This window comes from Ciconia boyciana, chromosome 3, assembly GCF_034638445.1.
Source record: "Ciconia boyciana chromosome 3, ASM3463844v1, whole genome shotgun sequence".
NCBI lineage: Eukaryota > Metazoa > Chordata > Aves > Ciconiiformes > Ciconiidae > Ciconia > Ciconia boyciana.
Window position 1 is genome coordinate 21,643,485 of NC_132936.1, and position 17,999 is coordinate 21,661,483.

The window sequence follows — 17,999 nt, forward strand, 5'->3', positions numbered from 1 at the left end:
CCCCCAAAAAAAATATAGAGCTACAGTTGACTGTGTAATTTTATTTCATTATAGGCAAGGAAAACTCTTTAGAAAGTGTTACTAATTATCAATCTGAACAGGAAAGCGGAAATTAATACTTTTTTTGCTTTTTAACTAGCATTTTGTTTTGCTAATGATATCCTTTAATAGTATCTACAGTTTATTAAAACTCTTCATTCTGAAGGGCTTCCAAAGTACTCAATGTGTATACTATAACGATCACTCATTCCAGTTGTGCTACAAAGCAGAAGTAATTATGTACCTCCCATAGCACACCACATAGTAGGCCTGTTTTGTTTTGTTTTCTTTTTCTAGGAGATTAGAGGAAGAATAAGTGCCCTGCATGAAACTTCAAGATACATTTAAATAGACAGAATGTAATTATTTAAACTGTAATTGGCCAGGATACCAGCATGAACTATTCCTATCTTTCTAAGACCTTTTACTGTTGCAACTTGTCAAGGATTTTATTATCTGTTTCTCAAAGCGATACTGGCTCTGTAATACCTACCGCTATGTTTAAGAATTGGGGTAACAATTTGGCCATGACATTCTCTAGCATCTAAGTTCTGAGAAACAAATGCATTGACCAGTGTCAAACATACCAGCAATGGAAAGAGAAGGCAGATTTACCTGCTAAGCATTTGACAGGAGGTTTGATCTGCTTGTATGTCAAGCAGTTCTTTGAGGGGGTAGGCTGGCTGTCGCATTTGGACTTAGTCTACGAAGAAGAGTATGTATTTTGGAAATGTATTTTCTCTTTGAACAACAAATTGTAAACCTGAGAAGGCCACTAAAATTTTCACTTTTGTAATGCTTTAAGTATTAAAGGAAATTCATATTGCCTAATTGCACATGTCTGAGTAAAACTTTTGTCTTGTTCTGATGCATGAAAACACTGGAGCATATAGGTGTTGACTGAACAAGCTTGCATATGTTCAAAGACAACCAAACTGCATTTAAGAAAGCAGCCTACTCTTTGTGAAAGACGAAGATTTACAGCCACCGAGCTGCTAGCTAGGTACAAAATCAAAAGCAATTTTTAGGGATGAAATTCGCATAGCCACAACAGTGGAAGAACAGAATTTAAATTTTGGGTTAGAAGCAATATTTAGGTGTGAGCAATCTGTCTTCCTCTCCGTCACTATCACCCTTGTGGAATAACGTTTACTCTGCAGGAGGGCCAGAGCATGACCAGTGGGTTTGTATCTCATCAAAACATATAGCTCAGAGACAGGGGCTTTGTTTCAAAACAATATCAGGTTCTGTGCACTGGGGCAAACAACTGCACTGCAGAACAAGCTGTTAAAGATGTGAATAAGCAGAAAAGATTTTGCCCCAACTTCAGATGCTAATAGCCATAGGCCACAGATTAAAGCAGTGCAAGTAACATATTCTTCAGTTCAGCCTGTATCTTTTGCTTACATGTAGTTCCACAAGGTGTTAGAAATCCAGGGAAAGCCAATTCCAGAAGAGCTCTGGACTGAAACAGTACATATAACTATATAGGTGGGGGCGGAGGGCTTTAAAAGGTCTCAGTCATCAATATTGAAATAAAGACAGTGAGGCAGAAACTTTCAAGAACTACCACAATGATGCCAGGCAAGAATATATTGAAAAACAGATACAATATAAATTTTAAAGCATATAAGATACAGACATCACACAAAAGAACACCATGCCAACAACTGTATAGAGAAGAGACTGCTTGGTAACGGGAGGTGTAATGCTGCTTATAACAGCTACTATGAATGATGTAGCTGAAAAAAGTCCTGTAGTTTTAATAGTTCTCTAAATTACATTTGAAAGTATCATTAATTTTGAAGTTATATGGTCAAATACTTGTCTTTTAGGTATGAGAGAGCTCTTGACATAGAAAACTTTCTAGATTCTTTTAAAACACAATGATTCAACAGAAAAGTTTATCTCTGGAAAAGTCTGTTATGTCTTGATATTTGTTCATATGAATTGACATGACTGGAGCTTAATGGACAACATGAGAAGGCAATTACAGTCCTTATTTTTGGTACTGTTTTTTAGTGAGATTTTATATCCACTGTCAATGCCTACCCATTATGTCATTATTACCAGGTTGTTAACACCTAGGACTGGCACTTGTGGTAAAAGATCTCTCATTAGGAAAAATATTTTTTATATCTATCTATCTATCTATCTTAATGAACAATGTACTAAAGAGATTTCAGAAGGAGATTCTGCTTGAAGCACTCCACACTCATTGATATAAATGGATATATTTGGAAAAAGATTCTGTATGTACCATATTTCCCTTTTCTGTGCCAGTCTACATGAAAGTATTAATGAATGCATATATTATTTCCAAACATCAAACTGAAGTACATGGTAGAAAATGCCAGAACACTTGAAATAGCCTATCTTCTTCAGATTTTGATGAAACTGTTCTAAGAAACAAGCCCATTCGCAATGGCTAGAATAGGTTGGAAGACAAAGATCGCCAACACTTGTATTTATTTTTATTCTTTTCCCTTCAACTTAATCAGTAAGCGTAAGACCACTGTGCTGACTCAAGCAGTGCCCTCCTGGGCTGCCCCATCCCCCTGCCACGGGGCAGGGAGGTCGTGCGGGGAACCACTGCGCTGGCTTCTCTCCTGGGTGAGCATCTCCCCCACTGTGGGACCTGGATGCCCAGTGACTTGTCAACATTAAGTATAGCCATGACTAAACATGTATTGGTACCTGAGCCCGTCTAGTCCCCATGCTCAAACCACAACAGACTATTACCTTAACAGATAACAGACTATTCCTTAAGCAAGGTAAGTGGCTAAACAGGAAGACAGGAAAATGTGAGCAAAGAAATCATTCATTGCTGCATTGTTCAGAATAGTTGAGAGTACTTTTTTTTGTTAGATAAACTTTATTCCCACTACTACAGTTGCATCTGTCATTTATTGGGAAAAATAGTCTCAAAAGGCCTCCTTACTTGTTGAAAGTAAGATGTCAAATTTACTACAGGTACTACATGGCAGGTTGACAATAGAAAATAAAAGCCAGTCTTAGGCAATGATGGCAATAACAGCAGAGCTTGCTACCCAGGCCCTTGGGAAACACGCAGGGGAAAGGAAGAAGCAAAACAAGAAAGTGCAATATGAAGAGTTAAAAGAGAAGCCTGCAACCTGTCCTGCATGGACACAAGGGAAGAAACAGTCCGAAACCAGAAGGGGTAAGAAGATAAAGATAGCTACTTAACATAGCAGCCATATCTTATCTTCCTTTTCTTCAGCAACTCTTGAAGCTGCGACAAGGAAGTTATGAGATAAAAAATGATTGAAGAAACAGATCCTGTGAGAATGTGAAAGCCAGTAAAATGTATCATAAAATGCAGACATACTGCTGGTTGTTACATATCCAAAAAGAACAAAAGATGATGTGGTGGAGAACAAGGATATGTGAAATCCTTCAGGAAGTTTTCTCCTCAAGATGGGGAGTGACCATGATGAGGATTTTCTCAGCTCACACCCCCCACCTCTCCAGCCCCAGAACTTCCTCAGCAAATTGTTCTGCGTGTGTTTAACATTCCATCAAGTACAGAGATTTCCACTTGTGCTCACACAATCCTCACTTCTCACTGATCAGCAGCGCACTTCCACCTTTTCAGTGGCTGCAGGTTGCAGTCCACCTTTTGCCTGACTCTCTTCCTAGAAATATGGATTTTAAACTACAGTATGGGCTGGTCTTGCCAAAACTATTTCCACATGTAATTCAGAAGAAACACCATACCGAGATGACAGAGTGCACGCAGCAGCCCTAATGAGAGATGGTGCTGGATTATGATTAATCACTGAGTCTAACAATATAAGCATCTACATGATAGCACTAGAACTGTGTAGCCTTATGCTGATATGTAAAGACACCATATGACATATCATGCAGCACGTCAGATGACCTGCAGTGCCATTACCTAGGACTGGGACAGAGATTCCTTCTTCCAGTACATGGCAGCCTAGGGTCAAAGAACACTTAACTAGACGCCAGAAAGCACTGAGTTTTGATCGCTTCCTTACTCACTATTGTTACTACTTATATATGTCCCACAGCCTTTATTAAAAATAGTGAGTATACACAAATCTTAAGAAATCAGTGGAGCATGAAGAAAATGTAAATGTCACAGAGTTAGCTACTTTGGTCAGACTGAATGTGCCACACCTCTGCATTGCCACAAGTCATTAATACACTCTCTCAGGAACTGTAACCACCAGAATCTTATAATTAACCAGGTAAACAATCAAAGAATGCATTGAGAAGTATTGTAACAGCTTTTCTGTATAAGTACATTGGGGGTGGGGTGTCAATCAAATAACTTTATTACAGAAAAGATTTGCTCTCCTGTTGGTTATAACATGTCTGGCCTTCAGGAAAAGCTTTTTGCCCAAAGGGTGCCTGTATAGACCTTAGTCCCAAGTCTGTATAATTTTCAATAGACTGTTTTATATTCTTAGAAATAGCTGCATTGCTTAAAAAGACAGTGTAACTCAAAGTGGAACGAATTATGGAGACAATGGAAATGTAAGTCAAGAAACCTCAAGAAAGGGAGGGAAAGACACAAATTAGTCCTCCATGGCATCATGTGATGCCTCATTCTCACTTCCATGAAGAGGCGGCAAGCTGTAATAAGGAACACACAGACAGAAAGGAAAAGATTATTTTGAATGGGAAAGAGAGTTTTGAAACTTAACTCCTTGCATTGCACAGGATCTCACATTTTCCCAAAAGGAACAGGAAGAATGCAGCTATAAAGATCGACTGAGGCATGCCAGTCGCTGTCGAGTTTATAGAGACAAAGCACATCTTTTCACGTGCTAGTGAAGATCTGGGACAGCTATATAGAATCCTTACTAAATATGGTTTAATAAGATATTTTTATTGGTTCATCTTATTATAACTGTTTACACTACTGTAGAACAAAGTTGTTGGGGGGTGGTTGGTTTTGGTTTTGTTTTTTAATAGAGTAAAATGAAGTTACTAATTTTATTTTCAAAGCCTGCCAACCTGAAGGAGAATTATACAAAAGACAGAACCAGATTGTTCTCATGGATGCACCAAAAAAACATGAGAGGCAACAGTCACAACTTGAAGCAAAGGAAATTCCAACTGAGCATAACAATGTGAAATAATTTCACAGTGAAAACTGTTAAGCATTAGAAGAGGCTGCCCAGAGAGGTGGTAGCATCTCCATCCTTGGAGATATTCTAAACATGAATGGACAAAGCTCTCGGCAACTTGACCAAACTTGGAAGCTATCCCTGCTTTGAGCAGTGGGTTGAATTACATGACCTCAAGAGGTCCTTTTCAATCTAAATTATTCCATGATCTATTCTAGTAAAGATGACTATGACAAACCCCACTGTTGTTTATTCTCCAGGGTGTGGTGATCATATTAAATGTGTCTGAATGAAACACATTCAGTCTTGGTATGAGTTCACAAGAATCCTCAGGAACTCCTCCACAGAGTTGTAAGATGCTTAATTGGGGACAGGAGTTTTCTTTGCCCAGTGGTATGAGAGAACTCGGGACTCAGACTGTTCTCAAACTGACGATACTGATTAAGTCTATGCAGATCATCTACAAATATGCATCTCCAGAGTTACTAGCAACATATATAAGACCTTGTGGCAAGATATGATTATACTTCTTTCTTTTCCCATTAAAATTAAGCTGATTTCTTTCAAGTAAAAAGGCATCCTATAACAACGAATTATAGCTAAATCCTGCCAGAACACAGCTGTTCTTTATTTGAGTAATTTAATTTGCATTCACTTTGCACAACATTTCACATGTTGGCTGGTGTGAAGACAAAGATGAACAGTACAGGTTGCACCCATCAATATCCCACATACCGTAACTGGAAAGGCTTATTCTTCCACCACAGTCAGACATTTTGCTCCTAACTGTTGATGATTTTAAACTGCTACACAAGCTCTGACAATATATACAGTTCCAATTTACCAATTCTGACAGTCTGCCATGGCTCTGTGTATAATAGCCATGTGTAAAAATAATCAATTGCAATTTTAATAAAGGACACATGTTTGTACATACGCCTCGTTTACCATGGAGTAACACCAATGTTATGCTGCCTTTCTTTTCTTTCTTGTTGGTATGAATGCTTACCCCCCGCTGGACTCTTCCCATGTCTCAGGGAGAGATTATTTTTCAGGGATATCCATAGTGTCCTTTGCATTCTTCTGTTCTGTTACATTTATTAGCCTTTTTACTTAAGCTATTTATTCTTTTTATCTTTAATAATAAAGGGGGTTTTGTCATGCTGATGAATACTCATTTATTATTTATTTTGTGATACAAACTTTTAACTCTTCTCAAAGTGAGAGCAACACAAGCTTATGATCTTTCATAAGGATCCTAAGGAATTACTTGATAGCTCTTTTCTAAATATTTAGGTCAGTTTTCCAGAGCATGGAAAACAAATAACAAATGGTTAAATAATGTATTTTCTCCACACAAGTGATCTTAGTTTCAAAAGCAAGAGTCTTTAATCATCCACTTGAAGTTTCCAAAAAGATAGAAAATGTTAATTATTAGCTTCTTTAAAAGTAATTTTGGACTAAAATACCATACCAGAGATGGTAGAACAGGCACTGAGCAAACAGTAATATTAGTAGTTATCTAGATAGAAAATTCCTTGGGTTAAAAAAAATTAACTTTTAGACTTTAATGCAGACCATTCCCTAGAGGTTTGTAAAATAACATTCTTCTCTGTCCTTATTAGCATCTGAGTTACAAAGAAAAAGTCATAGCAGTCTCATTACGGATTTAAACAATATTTTCAGGCACTGTTTCCATTTTTTGAATCAACAAAACAACTAATCTTGCTATTTTTCTTCCCTATTCACCTAACCTTGCTTCATTCTGATAAAGTCCAGCTAAGACACGGCTTGTGAAGCTGGACAATTGAGTACCCAGGATGCAAAGGTTTTTGTTATTCTAATTCTGTTAGACTCACATAAGCCTCTGAGGAGTCTTCTTCCAATCACGATGCCAGGAGCCTGCACTAGAAACCTATTTGCCCAACCACTGACCAAGTCAGAGACAATTCAGCTCTGTGAGGACTGATTTTGATAAAAAGCCAGATGCATTTCTTTTCTTTTTCTTCCTTTGCAAGTGGAATTAGCAGGAAAAAAGATGCAGAATTATAATACAAAGTAAAAGAAAAAAAACTTGCTTATGAAAAGTAGAGAGGCATAAAACTGCAGGCTGACAACAGGAAAAGGATGATAGCAATATACATGGAAGAAAAACAAAGAATATTAAGTGAGTGAAGCGCTGTATGTAAGAAATTAATTTTAGCATGCAGAATGACAAAAAGTTAAAGCAAAATCATCCGTTAATGAAGCATAAAGTATAAAAATGAATGCCTCCCTGTTTAACTGAAAATGGATCTCTCTCTGTCTGTCATACAATTAATTCCTTTCTGTGAGTATTGTTAAACTGTAAATCTGGGGGAAAAAAAAAAACAAACTTCTGTTAAAAATACTTAGAAGACAGTGAAAAATGTCTATTTATTTTCAATACACCATTTCTGTCAGTACTTTCATGCTTGGCTTCTACGAGAGCGCACCGATTCTGATGCGCCCGTACATTCTCCTTTTTCCTACGAATCTGAACACCCCAAACATAATACTACGTCATGAAGACTTTCTTAGAACACTTGGATTTTCCAAGTCTGAATTTCTGAAATACATCTTGGTAGAAAGATCACATGTTTAATCACATAAATATAAACTATATAAAAATGATATATATATATATAAATTATTTTTATAAATATAATAGTATATAATAAAACACTGGAAAATATTGTTTTCCACAATGGTTCCACTTCCAGAAGGATATTTACAGATATTTAAAAGCCATCTTGTCTACTGTTAAAAACGTGGAAACTAAGGAAAAGAAATAGTTGCCTTTACATTATTTCTTCCATACACATCTTGAACTTCACAAACCATACTCTTCTCTCTCATTACTCTACATCCATGTCCAAGATAGCAAGAACTAGTGAAATGGGCTGAACTGCCATTAAATTGCAGAAAGCCAGCTCTGCAATTTCTCATCAAAGGTGAAGCTTTCTGAGTGCTTAAAAGTAGCACCTAAATGAATGGCAGATGGCAAAGTATGAAACAAGAACAGATCTATATGATGGTAGTAAAAGGTATCTTATAGTGAGAGCCTTTTATCCTTGGGAATAATCTCTATTGCTGAAAGTCCAGCCCACGACAGTAGCACTAGCAATCACTGATGTCTTTGCCAGTCCTCACTGTAGCATTCAGAACTGGACGGGACTAGCAGAGCTAATTACACATGGCTACAAATCCTGTCCTCAGTATTCCTCAGGATCAAAAAACCTGTCAGCAAAAGGGAGGCTGGAAGCAAATGCATCCCACGAATGCTGTCCCACAAAACTGGCTGGAGAACAAGGTATTACCACAAGTAGACACAGAACTTTCTTTTTCAATATTTTTCCATTCACATATCCCACTTAAGAAGAAAAGTTACTCTAAAAACAAAAGATTTTTTTTCCCCTCCTACGTGTTTGAGGTGACTACAGAAAGAAGGCAAACAAGTTATTTCTATTTTTGTTGCAAATGAACTAGTTTGATGAATGGCCATGTGTAAAATAAAGATTAACTATGAATAGCTGAGAAAGAAAAAGTGTAGAAAGAAGGAGAACAAATCAGTAAGACAATGGTGATTGTTTATGACTGCTACAGAATTGACTTTCAGGTTACAATTTTCTATTAATACTTTGAATCATACAGGACAGGGATGAAAATTATTTTCTTGAACCACTTGAAAAGTAAAGCATTTATCTCTTTGGAATTCATCTTGTGTAGCTGTAAATGTAAAACTTCAGAATTACCAAAAACAGTCCTAGAGAACTACCAGCTATTTCAGCCTGATTTCAAATTCTGTTTTTGAGCTCCTATATACTAGCAATTTATATACTGTAAAAAAGACAGTGTTCATCTTCATGTTACGCTCTATTGGCCTTTATATTAAAATGCTAGTGTTCCAAAAGTTTTTATTTGGTTCAAAGTATAATACAGAAAAAGCAAGTATTGCCACAAAGCCACAGTTTAGTCCATTTTTCTCATTAGAGTTTGACAACAGAAGCCCACGAGGATTGAAGATAACACTTTCAGAAAGGAACATCTTGGGGACATCTTGCAAGGGACACAGAAAAACAACAGATCAGAGCCTTAAAATTTAGTTTTCAGAATCTTGAGTGAGAAAACTTAAGGAAAATAAGGAGATAACATTAACAATGTTTTCCAGGAAAGGTCAGCTTGGCAGGACTGTCCACGCTATCGATCAACAGTATGAGGTGGGAGAAATCCCTCCTGAATGGATTTCATATCGATTCACATAATACTTTGCAACTCAAACCTAAATTAACATCTGAATTATAGTTGAAATTCCCTCACTTTTACACATTAACACTAATTCTACAACCTGAAAAAACTGTCTCCATTTGACATAGTCTCAGGAGTCACTCCTCTCCAGGCTTACCCATTGCGTAATCACTACTGGTCATGAAATACAGCCAAGGAACTTCAGCTCATTTTGTACACAGTGGCTGCATATCCCAGTTCTGTCTCCTCTGCATGGACTCTTACTTTCCAGAATTTCTTTCAAAATCCAGCTCCTCAAGTATTATCAGAGCTTGTCTTCCTGTCCTGTCTTCCACCAGGAAATACTATTTAGGGTACCCATAAAATGTAGGAGTAAAATGTATCAAAATCAAAATCAACCAAAATTTTGATATTAAAAGGAAGAGGCAGACCTGATGGGTTGTTTGGAGTGGTTTTTTGTACTGCTTTAGTTTGGGGTTTGAGAGGGGGGAGGGGTTTCATTTTTTGAGTGTTGTTTTTTCTTTTTTTTCTTTCATGAGTGATCAAAGACTGATGATCAATACATATACAGATTTGATGCATTTTCTCAGATGCAGCCAGCCTGTGCCAATTCAATCAAAAAGTAACCTGGGACTAGGTAGAATAGAATTTTGATTCTTTTTCTATGAAAGTTTATACACAAGGCATTTAAATACCATTGAGTCCAGAGCAATCATGTATACATATATGCACAGACACCATATATTACAGTCACACGATATTTTACTATGACTCTTGCAACCACAATTTGCATACAACTTATCAGCACTACCAGCAATGTCTGCAGTTAAAAGCTGCAGGTTTTTGTGCTTCTCAGTGAAGTAGAAAGTATATGCAAGCTGCTGATTTTCGACTGAGGCTTGTATCTATTTCAGCAAAACAACCAGAAACGGACATGCCTTTCACTTCACTGAGTGGCCTCCCACTAGTTGCCAACTGAGGCAACCTTTTTGAACATTTTTAAGAGCAAGTCATGTTCCACAGACTTCCATGGACAAGTTTTGAAACCAGTACATAATGTTTCTAACTACTAAAAGCTATTTCAAATTATTTTTGTGTGATATTAAACAATTTATATAAATATTTACTACGGAAGGAATGAAACATGTTTTTGTGTTATATAGGCAGACTCTCTCTCTCTGACATACTCACATATGTATATAAGGATACCCACTATATACTTTTTTGGCTCCTGATTCTTAGCAGAGTATGACAAACTCACTTGATGTCCCCTAGTGCCAGATTTTATGTTTACATGACACATGCAATACAGCAAGTAGACATAAAGGCTCCCCCTTGGCCCTCTCTGAGGAGGCTGCCACGAATTTTTCACTCTAGCAAGTACCAGCACAGTTCATGAAATTTATTTTACTCAGTAAAATTTAGGATACCTACACTTAGTTTTAAGAGGAACACTGTTTATATGAAGAAATAAAATACACTATTTGGGGACATCCATAACCTAGAGACCACTGCTGTACTGCTTATGCCAAATGCCACCACTTTTTCTAGTGACATTATTAAATGGTGATACAGAAGATTCTTCTGTAGCCTAGGGGCACCACATGTTTTGAAAAAGCAGCATAACTGAATTTGGGGGAAAAAAAGCACCACATACATGCTGGCACTGATTAAGCTCCATCTGTGCCTGAAAGAGAATTGAAGTGAAATAAGTGTCTCTTAAGTGTTCTCTCAGCCAGCTCTATGCCCTTGAACAGACGTCCTGTCAATACTTGATACACAAATGAAGAAAATTCTGGTGTATTAGTTGCTTCTTCAAATGCTTTCAATGGGAAATACTTTTTTTTTTCTTCATTTAATGGCCTAACAATATTTGGTGGAAGAATACTATAATCTCAGTATTTACAGACATTTTCTCTCCTGTTAAGGTTACATATGTCAGAATAAAGGACATATAGCGCTGGCCAAAAAAACAAGTTTTTATACTCAAGAATGTAAGTATGCACAAAAACCCCAACAACTGATCATTATATATATTTCTATTACCCAATAAAATCTCTTGCACTCCAATACCATAAACTGATCTCTGCAGAAGACATTAAAGTGCACAGTAGAAAGCACAGAGATATAGAATCACTTACATTTGCACTGTGATCACTTCCACTAACACAGACGACATCTTGTTTTTGAATTGTTAATACCTCTTTTGTAAGCTTCAGTCGGATGTCATAAGCATTTTCGGATACCTCATCATACAACAATGCAATACCAGTTTTAGTCTGCAAAAGCAAGGCACAGAAACAAAAATTTAAGAATATGAACACTGCATAATGATAAATAACAACCTCTATCCCATTCAATACATAAAATGCATATAAATGAGCATTGTTTACAGAAAGTGGAAAACTGGTCTGCTTTTCAGTCATCAAATGGATTAGACATAAAAAGCCTCTTCTGTACTGCAAAATACAGTCTAAATGGTCTTTGAAGTAGACATTAATACGTAAAAAAGAAAAATAATTGAAAAAAAAATTCTCCATTGTACTGTTCCACAAAGGAGTGTTGCCATTGAATGATGTTCTATTTGTTTTTAATTGTACGACTTATTATGAAACCGTATTAGAAGCAGATAGGTACGTATAAATGTATGTGAACACCTTTTCCAGCTTCAGCAAGAAATGGGGAAGTGCAATGTTGTTCCTGACTTAGAGACGTTCCTTCCACTGTGTCAGAAAAAGACCTGTACCCTTCATAAATGTTGCCTTTAAGATATAGAGTCCTATTACAGTAGAAAACTGTGTTTTCACATTGTGAAACACACAAATAAATACAAGTGTTACAGCATTTCTATTTGTTTAGGTCAAGGTGGACATACATTTCTGAAGTTACATCATCACTGGACTAATAACTAGTAAACTCTACAGGATAGTCAAGTATTTGGTATAAACAATGTTTTCTCCATGAGTAGTAGAAAAGAAATTCTATTTTAATTTTTGGTTTATTTACTTACGTGCAAATTTCCCACCAATATTCAGACAGCTATTTCCTTAAACAAAAACTGTGGAATTAGGACTGCTTATAGCTATTTGTTAAAATAAGCAGAATAATGCAATTTCAGAGCTTTACAGTCATTACACAGAAGAGAAAAAACGAAACACCTGTTCTGAAATGATAATATTTAAAAGTAATATTTGTTTATTAATTTCTGATGTATATAACAACATCATCACAACACTGTACTTTCCTCTGTGCAAGAGAAGAATAATCAAGCATAATTTAAGGTTTAGCTGCAGCATTTGTTTTTAAAAGACGATTTATAATCAAGTTGTTCATCTCTGTTTTGTTAAATAGCAGACTGTGTAAAGAACAGAGTAATGGAATTAAAGAAGAAACACGTCCTGTGCACTGAATGAATGCTTGAGGGATTTTAAAATAAAATTAAACATGGAATATTATCTTCATAATAATATTTTCATTTCTATAAAATTAGGGAGAAAGGTCTGTGGTGATTGTCAGTAAAACCTCTCGGTCTTTAAAGGCAGGATCAGTTTAAGCTTAAGGCACTTAAATTTAGATGTGGTGTAGCTCCATGCAGCAACCAAGTGTTAAAGCCTCCCTTATAGTAGAAATGGAAAACGCAGCCTAGACAGCAATTCAGTTTACCCTGAAGTATATACACAGCAGTTGCTCAGCTGAATTGCTGATGTGGGTCTGCTGTCCCTGGCCTCAAAGCAGTTGTCCCCATGTAGTCCCCTGCTGCCACTTAAGATACTCAGGATATCTAAGACCTCCCCACATTTAAGGCTAACACAGGCTTTTTAGGACATCCAGGTCCTTTTCTAGCTGGAGGCGAGGCCAGATTTCCATTATTATAATGGGATACAGACATCGGCCATGCCAGCAGACATCCACATGTAGGTATCTTCAGCTTGAAATGGATCTTGCCAAAGGTTTACAGTGCAGAAATCCACATCTAGGACAGCCATTTAGATTCCGTCAAGCCACTGGTGAGCAACAGACACCTCTGAAGCATGATTTACCTGATCTCTCTTATACACCCATCTAGAAGGGAACAAATTGCATTATAGCTCTCTACTTTGACTTAAAAAATAAATATAAATAACAACTCAGACACAAGTGTCTAATTCCAGTCAGATAAATCTTGTCCTTAGTGTTTGCTGGAAATGCCTAAAGGAAAAAGAGTTCAGTGAGGGTCTAAAGCCTTAAGCGTTCTCACTTGTTTGGAAACAAACTTTTCTTCATTTTCCCAAGGTTTTGAAATTTTTTTAAATTTCCAGCATGTGTGGATGTTTTATCAATACAATTTTGTGAATGACAACATATGAAAACCGTGCCAACATCATCCGCTTAAAAGCCATGCTGCATAACAGCAAGTATTTTCAAACGGTAGAAGAACTGCCTTGAAAAGCCACTGTCCCCACATTTGCTGCTGTTCAGAGACTGTGTATTGCTATCCCACTCGGACAGGCAACCACTGTTACTTTTGCTGACGTACCAGGGCATGCTTTACAGAAACACTGGGAGAACAGAGCTCTAGAGAGCTCTTTATACAGCCTAAACCCAGAACATTTCTCTGGCTAGTATATCATTACATATGTTTAGAAGTAACACAATGAAAAAAACCCAGAACTTTCATTTGTAACAGATGATCAAGTAACAAATGAAATAGGTAGAGTGACCAATTAAATAGCTTAGCATCTTCCATCACACTAAAACTGAAAGTCTCACTGAAGCTCATCTATTCCTATTAAATCCAATACCTACCTCACACTCCATCTAACTCCTGATGTGATCCAAGATGACGCGCAGCAATACCTTATTTGCTTTCAGAATCAATAAGATTAATCTAGATTTCCCTCAGCCTTTCAAGTTGGCTTTTTTTAGACCGTTATAAATGGCTTTGCATCAGAGTTCAGCACATTCCCTTGTTCTCTCTTTGTGTTAAAGAGATGGCATACGTAACTCTACTGGGCAAATCCCAGTTCAGACAAAGTGCTTCTTCAAACAAGGATCTTTTAATGAAAACTTAATCTTTGCATGTACATGTATATCCAGCATTTTAACTATGCTATGTTCGTCTTGATTTCTCGTTTGGAAACTGTCTATACAGTAGCCGTTCTAATAACTCATATCAGAAAGTGAGGACTGAAAAGTGGAAATAACTCCCCAAAATGATGTAGTAATGTTAGAGATCATATACCAAATTTACATGTGTTTTGTAATAAAAACATGCAGAAAGTACATAGGGAGTTGCATCTCAATAGGATTTAAGTGCTTACAATGAGAGGTAGGGGAATATAAATTTAAACTCACTTGGGCAGATGAGGAAATGAAATGTTGATTTTCATATTTCTGACAGTTTTCTAGACACTGGCCTCAGGAAGAGGGGTGTGTGGTGTGCATGTGCACATCCACGTACGTGGTGGGAGGAAGAGAAAAGATCAGTAGCACAAGCATCACAGTAGCTGTGACTCAAGAAAGCTTAGTCACTGCTCTGTTTTTGAAAGAAAAAAAACACTGAAACCTACTTTCTCAAGCAAGCTCAGAAACTGTCAGTCTCTCAGAGAAGAAAATACCACTCTCTAGAGGGAGCTAGAATTGCAGATGAATCCTTTTATCAGTTTTATTGTTGACTACTAAGGCAGGTCCCTAGCCAGTGTACTTGCTTTAAAGCACTCCCCGTTCAGCATAATGTTTTGGGACCCTACTCAAAATACCGTAACTCTTTAAATGCACTGTATCTGCAGCCTAAATTCTGCTGCAAATTCTGTTTCAAAGTAGACATCTCCAAGCCAAACTTCGGTCTACTGGCATAAAATACTTGTCTTCACTGCTGTAAGTTTTATTTTGAGAAAGCTTGCAAAAAAATGAGGCAGAGTTTAAAAGTGGTGTTGAGGTGTACTAGTTTTCCTATAGAAACTATTTACTTGTTTATGTCCATTTGTTTCTCAAATGCATTAGAGCAATATTTGTCAGAGTTTTCATGCTAGTAACTGTTTGAAGAGAGGCAGAAAATGTTCAAGACTCTTACACAGATGATCAGAAAATTCAGATGAGATTCATAATAAAATTATATAATACATTTGTATGCATTCAGAGCAGATGTCAGAGTACATGCAGTGCCATGGTACTATTTTGATTTAAACTGTGAAGTTCTCGGTAACTCCAGACCTTTCTTTTATTCCCTCTGCCTAAGTGTATTTTAGCAATTGTGATGACTGCTGTTGCCAACTAAATGGAGTATTTAGTTGTCTTAGACCCTTATAGAAATGGATCATCTGGAGTTTCCCCTACTTTATCTAAATCTGCATTGAGTTACATTGGTCCTCCAGCAGAAATCACCATTTGCTGATCTTCATCCTTAATAGATATATCCATAGCTTCAGTGGCATGGCAGTTCAATTTTTAACTGCTAAAATACATTTATAAATGACCTTTCTTCATTTGTAAATAAAATTCTTTAAGCACTATATCTGAAGTTTTTTTTTTTTCCAACTGAAACTCCACATTATATTTCCAGACAAATACTTTATCAGCAATATTTGCACCTTAGAGGTCTAGTGATAAAATTCTCTAATCCAATTTCAATTTTTTTTTCATGAAAACAACTTTGTTGAAATTCTGTATCTGTGGTATACTGATGATTGGAACACTTGCTGAAGACACATGGGAACTGGAGTCACTGATTTTTATCCTGCATCACTTCAGATTAGCCAGAAAGAGAACTTCAGGCAGTCCCACATAGCCAGTGCTCTGCCCACTAAGTTACAGCAGGCTCAAATTTGCTCTCACTCTCATAACTGGTTTCATATGTTTTCTACAGCACATCTCCTATTGTGATCAAAAGAAAAAGACATTTTCTCAGAGAAGGATAAAATTCAAATTTAAAACAGCCTTGACTAACATTAAAAAAAGATTTTAAAAATGGGATGAAGTGTAACAAAAAAAAGTGCAAGGTGCTACACTCTAGGAAGAACAGTCACTAGCATGGAAGAAGAAAAGCTTTTCTTCACCATTTCTTCAGGAAAGGAAACAGGTAGGTGGCAGTGAGGACTGACAGCAAAATATTGGCATCAATATCTTGTTGTTGCAATAAAGGCAAACAGATATTTTGACTGCTCTCCTTCGGATTCCTTCCTACGGATTTGCTTTTTCTCACTCTCACAAGACAGTGCCTAAAAGTAAATAAAGTTCTTCAGCTGGGTAGTACAGAAGGTTCCTTAAACACCGATGAATGTGAGGGAGGAATAATTTCATGCCCATGAAGTAATCCATCACCGGTGTTGCATTTAATACATCCAGGTATATTATTTCCTTTTATACAGTATTATGTCAGCGTTGATTCATGGCTACACTACCTAGAAGAGGTAATGAACTGAAAAGGGTCATGAGAAATACAAAAAAATTAAAAGTGATTAGAGATCTGGAAAATAGGACCTATAAGTAATTCTGCATGAATTCGGGTTGTTTAGTGTAAAGACAGAATACAACAGGACATAATGACAGTTTTAAGTACTTCAAAATGTATTGCAAAGACAAATGGAACAATCAGATAAGAAAATAATTCCGAAATCTCCTCATTTTAACATATTCCAGCTACAAAGCAACTGAAGTCCTTGAACAGATTGCTGGGACAGATTACAGACATCCATTGCTAAGGGATTCTGAGAGAAAACTGAACAAACATCTGCCCAAATGGTATAGGTACTAATCCTCTCACAGGACAAAATCCCAAAAAAGACAATTTCTTTCAGATCTATTTGTCTCTGATGCTAACATTCAGAATTACATGACTCGTTGCATGTGACTGAACTTCTGCATCCAGGAGAAAGCCTGACTGGCTTTAGAAGGACACCTGCACTGAACAGCTTGCAACTGCCACAGGAGACATGAAAAAAAACTATTAAGATCTGAAGAAGTTTATCATTTAAGGGCCTTAACAATGGATGAGTGACATTTACAACAAAATTTGTTAATACTCATAATTTTTATAGCACTTAATCTGAAAGAGGACAGTACCCTAAGAAGAACTGTACCTTTGTCTTTCATGATGAGAAGATAATTCCAGGCTTAAGGGGCCTTGAGTGCTAACACGAATACAGGCTTTTCAATGGACCAACATGGGACAAATGGATAAGGACAGCAGATGTGTAGTGAGGGCGGTAATACAGCCGTGGAACACAGAAAATTAATGATTCCATTAGCACCATAAGCACACAAAAAACCATTAAGTAAAACTAAAAGCAGATACAAGACAGAGATTAATTGTAACTTTCCGAAATTATTTATACAGAGCTCCCTTACAGAGTATGTTTTTCCTGTAAATACACATGGAGTTGACCTTTTTCTCAGCTTCAGCATACTATGGCTTTTACACCTGCTGACACTGTTTCACAACTGCTGAGACAAATATCCTTAACCTTAATACTCTTTCCTTTAAGAAATGCTGACTATATTGATAATGAAGCCCTTAAACAGACTATTTGGAGACGTTACGGTTCCCCAGTACTAGGAAGGTAAGGGGTTCTACGAACAAGTCAGAAGAACCATCTG

The 17,999-nt window shown here is 36.8% G+C and overlaps 1 protein-coding gene across 1 annotated transcript in view; it reads right to left on the reverse strand.

Annotated features, from left to right (window-relative positions):
• Nucleotides 1-17,999, reverse strand: part of SNTG2 (syntrophin gamma 2) — a 306,614-nt gene that overhangs the window by 170,093 nt on the left and 118,522 nt on the right. Inside the window, exon 2 of the mRNA XM_072857795.1 lies at nt 11,567-11,704. Coding sequence (XP_072713896.1) covers nt 11,567-11,704 — 138 coding nt within the window. The remainder of the gene's footprint in view (nt 1-11,566; nt 11,705-17,999) is intronic.